Source organism: Ictidomys tridecemlineatus, chromosome 13 (genome assembly GCF_052094955.1).
Source record: "Ictidomys tridecemlineatus isolate mIctTri1 chromosome 13, mIctTri1.hap1, whole genome shotgun sequence".
Taxonomy (NCBI): domain Eukaryota; kingdom Metazoa; phylum Chordata; class Mammalia; order Rodentia; family Sciuridae; genus Ictidomys; species Ictidomys tridecemlineatus.
This window is the reverse complement of record NC_135489.1, coordinates 43,528,669-43,541,043: the sequence shown is the minus strand read 5'-3', so window position 1 is coordinate 43,541,043 and position 12,375 is coordinate 43,528,669. Positions and strand designations below refer to the sequence as shown.

At 35.5% G+C, this 12,375-nt stretch overlaps 1 protein-coding gene across 1 annotated transcript in view; it reads left to right on the top strand.

The window, feature by feature from the left end:
- Nucleotides 1-12,375, top strand: part of Taf4b (TATA-box binding protein associated factor 4b) — a 131,612-nt gene that overhangs the window by 28,184 nt on the left and 91,053 nt on the right. The window contains exon 7 of the mRNA XM_021728930.3: nucleotides 3,517-4,131. Coding sequence (XP_021584605.1) covers nucleotides 3,517-4,131 — 615 coding nt within the window. The remainder of the gene's footprint in view (nucleotides 1-3,516; nucleotides 4,132-12,375) is intronic.

Genomic DNA, 12,375 nt, shown 5'->3' with positions numbered 1-12,375 from the left:
AGACTTAAAAATATCCCATTTATATTCTCAGAAGTTAAAAAGGAATTAAATTGAAATGTATAAAGTCATTAAAGAGTCTGGGCTGTAATGAACCAAAAAGCCATGTTTTTTTTGGGTGGGGGTGGGGTTATTGAATCAAGGGATGTTTTACTACTGAGCCACATCCCCAGCCCTTTATAATATTTTATTTAGTGACAGGGTCTCTTGAATTGTTTAGGGCCTCACTAAGTTGCTGAGACTGGCTTTGAATTCATATTGTCCTCTGCCTCAGCCTCCTGAGCCACTAGGATTATAGGCTTGTGTGCCACTGCACCTGGCCTTTTAATATTTTATTTTGAAACCAGATCTTGCTAAGTTGTTTAGGGTTTCACCAACTTGTAAAGGTGACCTTGAGCTTCTGATCCTTCTGCCTTAGCCTCCCAGGTTGCTGAGATGACAGGTGTGCACCACCATGCCTAAGTCATCCCATAAATTTTGACATAATAGAATGAGGAGTTGCCTTTTGAAATTTTTGGGTTAGTTGTCTAGGGGAGATGTAGGAGGCTTTAAAAACTCCTTTTGTTGCTTCATGAAAGAGAAGTGGAAAGGAAGATACAAGCATCCTGTTTTCATAAGATGTTTTAACACCAGAAAGTATTCCTGAGTAGGTAGCTAAATTGATTAGGATAAGTCATGTGATATGAAGTGTAACTAAAGAGACTGAGAATGTATTAGCCAGAGAAGACTTGATCTGGGGAAATGAAGTCAAAGGATCATTATATATTTTAAGCACATATGTATAAAAGAGATTTGTCCTTTACACTTCTAGAATCCATAACTAGGATTGGATAAATTTGCCTAAAAAGATGATGAGCTATTTGTGAAACGATTCATACTCTTTTCTGTATGACCCATTTGTCCACTTGATTGAGAAATTAGAGGCTTTTCTTCCTGAATCCCTTTCATTGGAAAGGTCTTCAGCTCTAGGTACTGCATTTCATAATGATGACTCACTCTCTTTGAGTATATGTGTGTTTTGTACTTATTGTTTATACTGTGAAGGAGAAGGAGGAAAATTTATGTAGCAGATGTTGTTAGTTAGCTATCGATTACTATAACATATACCTGAGATGTTTAGACTTTTAAAGAGAAACATTTTGTCACACAGTTCCAGTCCATGATCAGTGGGTCCCATTGCTTTGGCCCTCTGTGAGGCAGTACAGTGTCAGGAGGACATGGCAGAGTGAAACTGCTAACCTCATGGCTTGGTGATGAAAGGAAGAAAGAAGAAAAGACTAAGCCCCACAATCCACTTTGAAGGCATGGTTCAAATAACCCAAAGAGTAGGCCCCACCTCTTAAAATTTCTGCTGTCTCTCAGTAGCAACATGCTGGGGCTGGGGATCAGATCTTTAACACATGGGTCTTTCAAGGACATTTAACATCCCAAGCAGCCAGGCGTGGTGGCATCCACCTATAATTCCAGCAACTTGGGAGGCTGAGGCAAGAGGATTGCAAGTCTGATGCCAGCTTCAGCAATTTAAGCAAGACCCTGTTTCAAAATAAAAATTTAAAAGGACTGGGGATGTGGCTTAGTGGATATGCCTGGGTTCAATCGTGAGTAAATCCACCCCCTCAAAGAAAAAAAAAATCTAAACCATAACAGATGCTCTGCTAGATCCTTTACGTATAATTTTGGAGCTAAGTAGTAGTTTCCATTTTAGAGAGGACCATTTAAATCTTCTAACATTATTTTTTAAAATCAAATTTACAGGCCTAGAATTTAGGCTGTTTTACCTGTTGCTAGATAACATTACCTGTAAATTACAAATGTTACTATGAAGGATTTGCACTTTGTATCCATGTTTTTTAAAGAGAGAGAGAGAGAGAGAGAGAGAGAGAGAGAGAGAGAGAATTTTTTTAATATTTATTTTTTTTAGTTTTTGGCGGACACAACATCTTTTTTGTATGTGGTACTGAGGATCGAACCCGGGCCTTTCGAATGCCAGGCGAGCGCGCTACCACTTGAGTCAGGTCCCCAGCCCTGTGTCCATTTTTTTTTTAAAGGATCTTTCTTAGACTCTTTTCTTGAGAGAATTTCCCTGCCCCCATCCCTGAGAGCTTTTGGGGGTTGGGTATTACATAGGGATGAAGGAATTAACATTTTAGTTTAACTCTGGCCGGGTAATGAAAAGATAATTAATTCAAATATTCATTTGCATTGTCTCTCTTATTATTGAATATTTCTTTTCAATTATAGTTTTCTGAGAATCTCCTGTTAGAGTCCCAGTTTAAACTTACTTAAATCATTTTTCCATGTATTTCCAGCTGTTTGTTTTTTGCCATTTTCATATTTTGGAAAAAAGTTTTTGAAGGGTTTTCTGCTTTCCTTCGTTACTATCTATCTCTATCTCTATCTATCTGTGTGTGTGTGTGTGTGTGTGTGTGTGTGTAAACTGTGCTTTTGCTTTTATTTATTTTTTATTTATTTATTTTTGATACTGGGGATTAAATCCAGGGGCACATAACCACTGAACTACATCTCCAGCCCTTTTTTATTTTCTACTTTGAGACAGGGTCTTGCTAAGTTGCTGAGGCTGGCCTCAGAGTTGCAATCCTCCTTCTTCAGACTCTCAAGTTGCTGGGATCCAGGCGTGCACCACTCTGCCTGGTTTATTTTTTTAAAAAATTTTATTCTTTGAGTATTTCCATTGTTTCTAACTCTTAATAAGCAATGTGACTGAATTTTAAGTGTCACAATAAGCAAATCTTACCAAACAGCTCATGAAGATAACCTACCATTTTTGTATTTTCATATCTTTTTTTTTTTCATTTTTACAAACAAAAATCCCAGGAGTGAAAAGGCAAAATCTACAGTTTTTCACTTGAATTGTCTTTGTTCTTTTAGTAAAAGATACAAAGATAAATACTTGACTCAAAATTTAGTCAGAAAATATGCTAATAACTCAATTAAGAAAATTGTTTTAGATTGTAAAAATCCATTTGTTTGTATTAGCTCTATTTCAATGTAAAGACAATTTCTATCCAAAGTTTTTAAGTTATTTTACAAGAAATTCTGCTGCATTGTAAATTTATGGCTACTAAAGTCAGCAATGATCTTTTAAAGAGTTTAGATGAATAGAATACAGAGAAATATGATAGTGTTTTTTTTAATTTGTTCTTTTTAGTTATACATGACAGTAGAATGTATTTTTACATATTATACATACATGGAGTATAACTTCCCTTTCTTGTGGTTGTACACGATGTGGAGTTACACTGATTATGGATAGTGTTTTATTTTACCAAGTTGGTAATTGAGATATCCAAAATAAGTTTTATACTAAAAATGATAATTTCACATTGAAAAATCACTTTTGGGTTTTAAATTGTATCTTATACTGATTGGATAAAATAGGTTTTCTCAACTGAAACACTTGATGTAGTTTTGATTTGCTTTATGTTATAAAGATGAGAGAGAAGTGTTTTTATGTGTAACTTATTTTCAGTATTTACTTCTTTTTCTTCATGTTTCCAGAAAAGTGTTACTGCCTTACGACAACTTCTGCCTAATTCCCAGAGCTTCATTCAGCAGTGTGTTCAGCAGACTTCTGGTGAGGTGGTTATTACCACCTGTACCTCAACAGCAACACCTCCTGTGGCAACAACTACAGTTTCTTCAGCCCAGTCTGAAAAGCCCATCATTGTTTCTGGAACAACAACATCTAGAACTGTATCTGTGCAAGCTCTGAATCCACTTGCTGGTCCAGGGGGTGCAAAAACTGGAGTTGTGACACTACATTCTGTGGGTCCAGCTTCTGTACCAGGAGGAACAACAGCTGGAACTGTTTTGCTTCAGACTTCAAAACCACTTGTGACATCAGTACCAAATACAGTAACAAATGTCTCACTTCAACCTGAGAAACCAGTAGTCTCTGGAGCAGCAGTAACACTGGCTCTTCCATCAGTAACTTTTGGAGAAACTTCAGCTGCAGCTCTTTGTATTCCATCTGTGAAACCTGTCATTTCTTCTGCTGGGACCACACCTGACAAACCTGTCATTGGCACTCCAGTCCAAATCAAACTTGCCCAGCCGGGCCCCCTTCTTTCACAGCCAGCTGGTGTTCCACAGGCGGTTAAAGTCAAGCAATTAGTGAGTAAAATTTTATTTTTCCTCAGTTACTTATTTGGAAAGTTTCAGACATTCAGAAAATTGGCAAGACTAGTAAAAAACTGGCAAGACTATATATCCTACCAAATTTGACAGTTAATTTTTAATCTCATTTGCTTCATCTCCTTGTCTGTAGTCACATGCACAAAAACACATTTTTTTTTCCTAAATCATTTTTGAGAATTGGCTGCAGAAGTTGTGACAGTGCATTCCCCCAAATACTGTGTCTCTTAACAAAAAAAATTGTTTTTAAACATTAGCAATTCATATCATACATGAGACATTAATATTGGTACAGTATTTCCCACTTGTCCCAATAATGTTTCCTGTTCTTGCTTCTAGTGAAGAATTTCTTATTACATTTAGTTATCACTTTTTTAATCTAGAACAATTCTCCAGTTTTTTGTGGTTGTTCATTATGTTATAATATTTTAAGTGCCTGGGCTAGTTGTTTTATACTGTCCCTTTGTTTTGTATTGCCCAATAGCTAGGGCTTTAAATAGGTGATAGTATGATAACATTTCTTTTTTTTTCAAAAAAATGCTGAGGAAGACAGGTGAACGGATAAATAAGTTGTATTTTTTCCTAAATTTGATCACTTGGGGGATTCTTAGGTGAGAGAAGGAAATTTTAGCAGTTTATTGATTAGTTGATATCTAGAATGTTCTGCTTTATTCAGGAGAAGACAGATTTTGTGAGAAGACTGTGTGAGTATTGTTAGCTTTTGGGAGAGAGTACATGGTTTTTCTTGTAAAGTTCTTCCCTTCTTTATACCATAACAGTTTGCTTTCTTTTGATTTTTGGTGATTGCCCATGTTCTTTTTTGTAAGCCTTTGTGTTAGAGGTTGTGTTTTGAAAATTTTTAGTTCATTGTTCCTTGGAATGTAAACTATGTGTATACTCACCACCCTTGTTTGCAGATCAGAATTAGAGGCTAATATCTATGGATTATTGTCTTCTGAGGTAGAGGGCTGCTTTGGACATAGAATCAAAAGAGAAGATAAGCCAGGCCCGGTGGCTCATGCCTATAATCCCAGCAGCTTCAGAGGTTGAGGTAGGAGAACTGAGAGTTCAAAGCCAGCCTCAGCAACGGTGAGGCGCTAAGCAACTCAGTGAGACCCTAATAAAATGCAAAAAAAGGCTAGTGATATGGCTTAGTTGTTAAGTGCCCCTGAGTTCAATCTCTGGTAACTAACATTCCCCCCCACACACAAAAAAAGGGGGAAGATAAGGTACCCAGAATTGTAGGGAGTCTTAACTTTTGTATAGCTGGGAAGTAATAGTAATTTCCTATGCGTGAATCTTTTTTTAGCCCTTCCTATTCTCGGTCTGATTTTCAAATACACCTGCAGTGCAAGATTTCTCTGTTTGCCTCAGAGATAGAGCAACATTTTACATTTTTTCCAAGCCCCATATATCCAGCTTTATTAAAGATTCTTTTCATAAACATGAGATATTTCAAGTAGGACATGGGTAAGCAATTGTTAAAAGTCTACAGCAACTTTCAAACTCCTTTCTTGGGTAGACTACCAAAATCAGAAAGTACCATAAAACCATCAAAAAGTCATCAACTGATGTTCTGAATAGGGAAAGTTTAGAGTGAGGATTGGCATTTCATATTTAACCCTGATTTTCAGGAAATGAAATGAAAAAGGCAGAATTATCAATCTGAATATCATTAATGTAGAAAAGGAACTAATGTTCTTTTGAGGGGCACTATCTCAGTGATGTCACTGGAAAGTTCAGATTGCTTGACATATGGGTAAAACCAATTTTGGGGAGTCATGTCCCTACATGTCTCTGGGTTCAGAGGAGTAAATCCACACTGATAGAGAGGGAGAGGAGAACATCAAGATAAATTTGAGTTTTTCCACACCACAAGGCATTTGTGTCAAGGTGACTGTATGTGTCAGTGTTAGGGAATCCCTCCTCCTGGGAGCCAAGAGGAAATCTCTCAAAACTAGTAGGGTAAGGTGTTTTCCCTACAGCAACTCAATTTTGGAGACATTCTATTAGTGACCTATGTTACTTCCCCCAAAACAATGAAATGTTCTGTTTTAATCAGCTTATTTTTCACTGCTACAACCAAAAGACCTGACAAGAATACTGAAGAGGAGGAAAAGTTTATTTTGGGGCTCACGTTTTCAGAGGTCTCAATCCATCGATGGCCAGCTCCATTCTTGGGGCCTGAAGTGAGGCAGAACATCTTGGCAAAAGAGTGTGGTGGAGAAAAGCGGCTCAGGACATGGCCACCAAGAAACAGAGAGCTCTCCTGACCATACACAAAACGTACCCCAAAGGCATACCCCAGTGACCTATGCCCTCTAGCCACACCCTACCTGCCTACAGTTACCACTCAGTTAATTCCTGTCAGTGGATTAATGCACTGATTTAAAGCCGTCATAACCCAATCTTTCACCTCCTAAAACCTCTTGCATTGTCTCACACTAGAGCTTTAGGGGACACCTCACATCTAGATTCTAACATATCGTGTGCTAACAATATAGTTTTTAAAAAAAGGCAAAACAAAGTTCTGCATTTTTATGAAACTTGGTTAAAAAAAATAGTATTTTAAACTGTTCAGTCACTAGAAGTACACCATCATCAAAAATGTGCATCCTTCACTCCGCATCTCTAGCACCGTCAGCTTTCTGTGCTTGTCTGTTTTAAGGTATCTCCATCTTCTGCAGTTATTGCCATCCTGGCCAGCATCATGTTTTCACTTGGATACCTTCTCTCCCTTCTTTACCGGGCCTTTTTAGGCTTGAGCTCTGGCTCTGGAGGAGCAGGAGTTTGCGGATATTCTCTGGTTCATTCTTCAACTTGACTTTGTTAGCATCCCCGGCAGCCTTTCTCTTGGGCATGGATGGGGATGACAGCCGGACACAGGCACTGGATGAGGGGATGCCATAGTGTGTGGCTTTGGTTGGTGGTTGGGGAGTAGCTTTGGTTGGTCTGGGAGTTGTTCTTGTTTCTTCTTCTAAAACAAACTTTTTAGAAGCAGTGATTAAAAAATTAAACATTGTTCTGATAAGCCAGGTTTGAGGACCACTGCAACAGAGGAATTACCCCAAGGAAAGGCTTCTTTGGGGAAGAACTGAATAGAATTGAAATCCTTTTTATGGGTCATAACTGATGATTGAACCAATGCTAACTAATCATTATTGACAATCTTGTAGCACATAGGTCCCTAAGGAGAAATAATACTTTGTTAGCTACATAGACTTCTAAGAGCATATTGCTTCTGTGCAGTGGATTTTTAAATTCTTATGAGGAAAAGGCTTGGAGAAAACTAAAGATCCAGAAATTCTAAGTGACCTATCCAGTATTAGTCAGCAAGTAGTGGATTTCAGTCTAAAATCCTGTGACTTTGCCATTAGGGTTTGGTTATGATGCTTCCAGCAGGACCTTCTAGGTTTCTGGAATGTCTTGAAGCAGAAAACTATCCGGTAATATAATAATATCTTGACAGCATTTACATTTTTGGGGTTTAATTTGTTATACATTAGAAATAATTTAAATTACAAAAAAAGGTAACAAAATCTGATGGTAAATTTTAGGGGGATTTTAATTCATACTTTTATTCCTAAAAAAGGTGGTGAAAAATTTAATATTCCACCATAATATTAAATATAAAATGTGAATTTTGCTTTCTTTTTATTTTGATTTGATATGCCTATTCATACCTATCTATTTAAAATGGCAAAATCCACAGTGGCAGGTCACTGAAGATGCCTTGTGAATTTATTGAATAACAGATTTACTTGGTCTAAAAGAACAAAAGCATTTTGTATGGTAATGTATAGAGAGGATAGAACTAGGGTACTCTTTCAAGTCAGCTGATTTAGAAAAATAATATTTTAAGGAAAGTACCAATTTAATCTTAATCCAAAGTGAGGCTTAAAATACTGAAGGTGCTAGAAAAGACTAAAGCATTTTATATACCTTATAAGAAATATGCAAATAATCATTCAAAGTATGAGAGACCACACCAGACCATAGGATCCATGTAACTCAGTATGGTGTAAAGAATATGCATTTGGCTGTCTTTTTTTTTTTTTTTTTTTTTACTACGGATTGAACCCAGGGTTTCTTAACTACTGGGCCACATCCCCAGCCCTTTATTTTTTGAGATAGGGTTTCACTATGTTGCTGAGGCTGGCTTTGAACTTGAAATCTTTCTGCCTCAGCAGATATTCCAGGTATGTTCCACCACACCTGGCTTGGATGACTGTCTAAATATGTCAAGTTTAGAATTTTGGTAATTTATTTCTTTAATTATTTGTGAATTTAAAACTTTTTCCACAATATTTACTTCTCAATTGTAGTAGTTCTTCTGGAGAATTGTATGGCCTGCCTCTTAGGTAAGGTATCTAAATATTATGCTTTCAAGTTATAAGAAAAATATTCTTAAACTATCATTGTAGGGATTAGATTTTACATTATTAATATTTTATCAAAGTATATATTTTTATCTATTAACTGCTTTTACAAAAATGGAGTTTTCACTGCATGCTATCCTTTCTGTCTCATTGATTATTATATATTATACTTGGGGGTTCTGCCAAAGCTTTCATGTAAATTAACTGAAATTGTTCAGTTTCTTTTAGCTGTTTTTCAGTTTACACTCAGATACTTGAAATGTTGAAATATGGCCCTAATAAGTAGTTCTGGGGATTTTACCTAAGAATTCAATTCCTATAAATGACATGTTATTGGCTGCCTATCAGTGTTGGCATAGTAGCTATTATATTATATACTCAAACTAAATATTGAACTTAACATTTTACTTCTAGTTTTTGTTTCAAGGTGGAGAGTGGATGAGTTGGATTATGGGTTACTAAAGCTAGGTAAGATAATTAAGTAGAAACTTTCAGAAGACTTTGCTGAAAAATCTTCCCTTTGATATTTGTGAAAAAAAAAAGTGTTTTACTTGTTTGAGCAAAAGCTAAATTAAATTTCATTTTAATTAGCAAAGCTAATTTAATTTAGAAAAGCTAAATTTTAATTTCAGTCTGTTCGTTTTAAAATATAAATTTTGATAAACATTTTAACTGATTTAAATGAATAAAATAAAAAAACCCCAGATTCACAATATATGCAAATACAATTCATGAATGAGGAAAGTTAATTCAAAATCCCTGACCTCTATTTTTGCCAGAAAGGTGGATAATTTTGGAGAGTAAGCTGAATATTGTTATAGTAGTCTTGCATTTACTTATCCTTAAGTCTCTTTTTTATTTTTTGCTTTCAAGTATTTTTTCCTTTTTAAAATATACTTTTATTTATGCATTATAATCATACATGATAGTGGGATCCATTGTATATGCTTGCACATGCACATAATATAATATTATCACTTAAGTATCTTTAAAAATAACTTTTACTTGGAGATAAGGTAGGAAATTTTTATTGTTATTTGTTTTCTTATTTTAAATGTGTATTTCCCCTCTATTGTATTTCTTCTTTAACAGTATCACAAATATTTAATAAGTGGCCACTCTCCAAATATTACTCTTTTGTGGATATAAGAGAAAAACAAATGAGTTATTTGTGCAGTGTGTGATAACTTTCAATTTCACTGTATTAAAGTAAAACTGAACTCCTAAAATAAATTTACCCTAAATACTAAAAAAGAAAAATTGTTCTATTTTTACTTGCACCTAATTATTTTGAGGTAGGAGAAATTCTTAAAGAATTTTACAACAAACACATGCTATGTGAAATAATTAGTGAGAGTTAAGTGTGCTAATTGCCTCTGAAGTCACAGTTCTCACAGGATAGGAAAAATATTTTCAAGGTGTAAATTTTAGTTTGTTATCATGGTGGTTGCCAATATTTTCTTTAGAAAAGAGAAAATAAGTAAAAATTGAGTTAGGAAAAAATTGGTAAAATTTTTCATTGGCTCAAGTAGTTGACCCTCAGTTATTGAACTGACCTTGGATCCTAAGTAGTTTGTCTTTTTTCTTCCTTTTTTGCATTCTATTTATGAGAGTGGAAAGGTGGAATTAGTTTTTTTTTTTTAAAGAGAGAGTGAGAGAGGAGAGAGAGAGACAGAGAGAGAGAGAGAGAGAATTTTTAATATTTATTTTTTAGTTCTCGGCGGACACAACATCTTTGTTGGTATGTGGTGCTGAGGATCGAACCTGGGCCGCACGCATGCCGGGCGAGCGTGCCACCGCCTGAGCCACATCCCCAGCCCCTGGAATTAGTTTTTGATTTTACTTTTACTTGAATAGGACTAATGAAGAAAGAGGTTGAATCCAAGTAAGGCCTACCGTTTATTTACCATATATAAATAGCAATTGCACAGTAAATTCCTCATGGGCTATAACTGAATTAGAATTGTTATCATAATATTCTTGATATATAGGTTGTTTGATGCTAGTTTATTCAAATTTACTTAAGAGATAGTTTGTTTTATAAGAATATATTAGAATTTGTGGAAAATAAAACTGGAGACATTATAGTGTCCATGTCTTTATATTAGTCAATAAAAATTTTTATAAGAATTTTGATATGTAGAGAAATTGAGATTTATAGTAAACATCGTACAATTCTAGCATTTATAGCTGTTAAACTTGATTTATTATGTATTTATCCAGATGTCTTTTTTAAAAAAAAATATTTATTTTTTAGTTTTAGATGGACACAATATCTTTTTTTGTTTGTTTGTTTGTTTTTTGTGGTGCGGAGAATCGAACCCAGTGCCTCATGCATGCTAGGTGAGCGCACTACCACTTGAGCTACATCCCCAGCCCCCTAGCTGTCTATCTTAATTTTTTGATGGATTTCAAAGATTTTTTCCTAAATTATTAAATATAGATATCACAGTTCAATATTTGTTTATATTTTTTTTCTTTTGAGGCATATCTATTTACAATGACAAGCACAGATTTCATTTGTACCACATGAAAAGTTTTTTTTGACATTAAGTTCATACTGCTGTGTAATTCAGACCTCTCATCAAAATATAGACTGTTGTCATTATAATCTCTGAGCTCTCTCCTGCCTCATCTGAGTTGTCAAAATGTAGACTTGTTCTCTCGTGCCCCTTCTCCATTCATCAAAATATAGATTATTGCCATCATCTTATTGCCCTTTCCCATTCAGACCCCATTGCCATCTTCCAGAAGCAGCAACTGTTCTGATAATTTCCTCCATGGATTAATTTTCCTTTTTCTAGAACTTCATATTAATGGTATCAAGGTATTATTTAAAATAATTCCTTGTCACATATATCAGATTATAGTTAATATGAAAGAAACAAGAATATTGCTTAGCATTTCTAGACCTGTAATTTCTATAAATTGCTTGAACATTAGTTTATGTTAACATCCCCAATAAGACATCAGAACTTGAGGTGTAAAGAAAGCTAAGGTATGTACTCTTTCCCTTTCTTTCCTTGATTCCGGAGTTTTGTTTTGTTTTGTACCTGGGATTTAACCCAGGGATGCTTAACCCCCAGAGCCATATCCCCAGACCATTTTTTATTTTGTATTTTGAGAAAAGGCTTCACTCTAAGTTGCTGAGGCTGGATTTGAACTTGTAATCCCCCTGCCTCAGCCTTCTGAGCTGCTAAGTAATTACAGGTATGCACCACTGCACCCGGCCAGAGTTTGTTTTGAAGGGAAAGTAAATTAGGGTCTTAGTTTTTAAAGAGCACAATAGTTTTTCTTTTCCTTGCCAAATAAGAATAAATATGTCTTCTTTGGGCCAATTTCCATTTCACTAAAATGATTTCATTCTCCATTAGATGACTAATAAAGTGGGTTTAGATACTTTCTTTGAAAGAAGACCAGTGAAATCTCTTATACATTATTGCTCATTATGTTTTATTTTGCTTGGCCGGTGTGCTAGAGTGCACGTTGTCCCTTTTTTTTGTTGTTGTTGTTAGATTTTTAGATTAGTTACATGTGCTCCTTAGGATAGCATCGTTAAGATGAGGACTGATGGGGACCTAGGTTGTTGCTGTTTGTTTGGTATCAGGAATTGAACACAAGGGTGCTTAACCACTGAGTCACATCCCCAGCCCTTTTTATTTTTTTATTTTGAGACAGGGTCTTACTTCTTTGCTGAGGCTGGCTTTGAACTTGGAATCCTCCTACCTCAGCATCCTGAGCCACTGGGATTACAGATGTGCACCACCACACCACGCCTAGGGTTTTAAAATCCCACCTGAAAACTTTATGTAATTTTCATGTACCCATCAAAAATGGTAGGAAG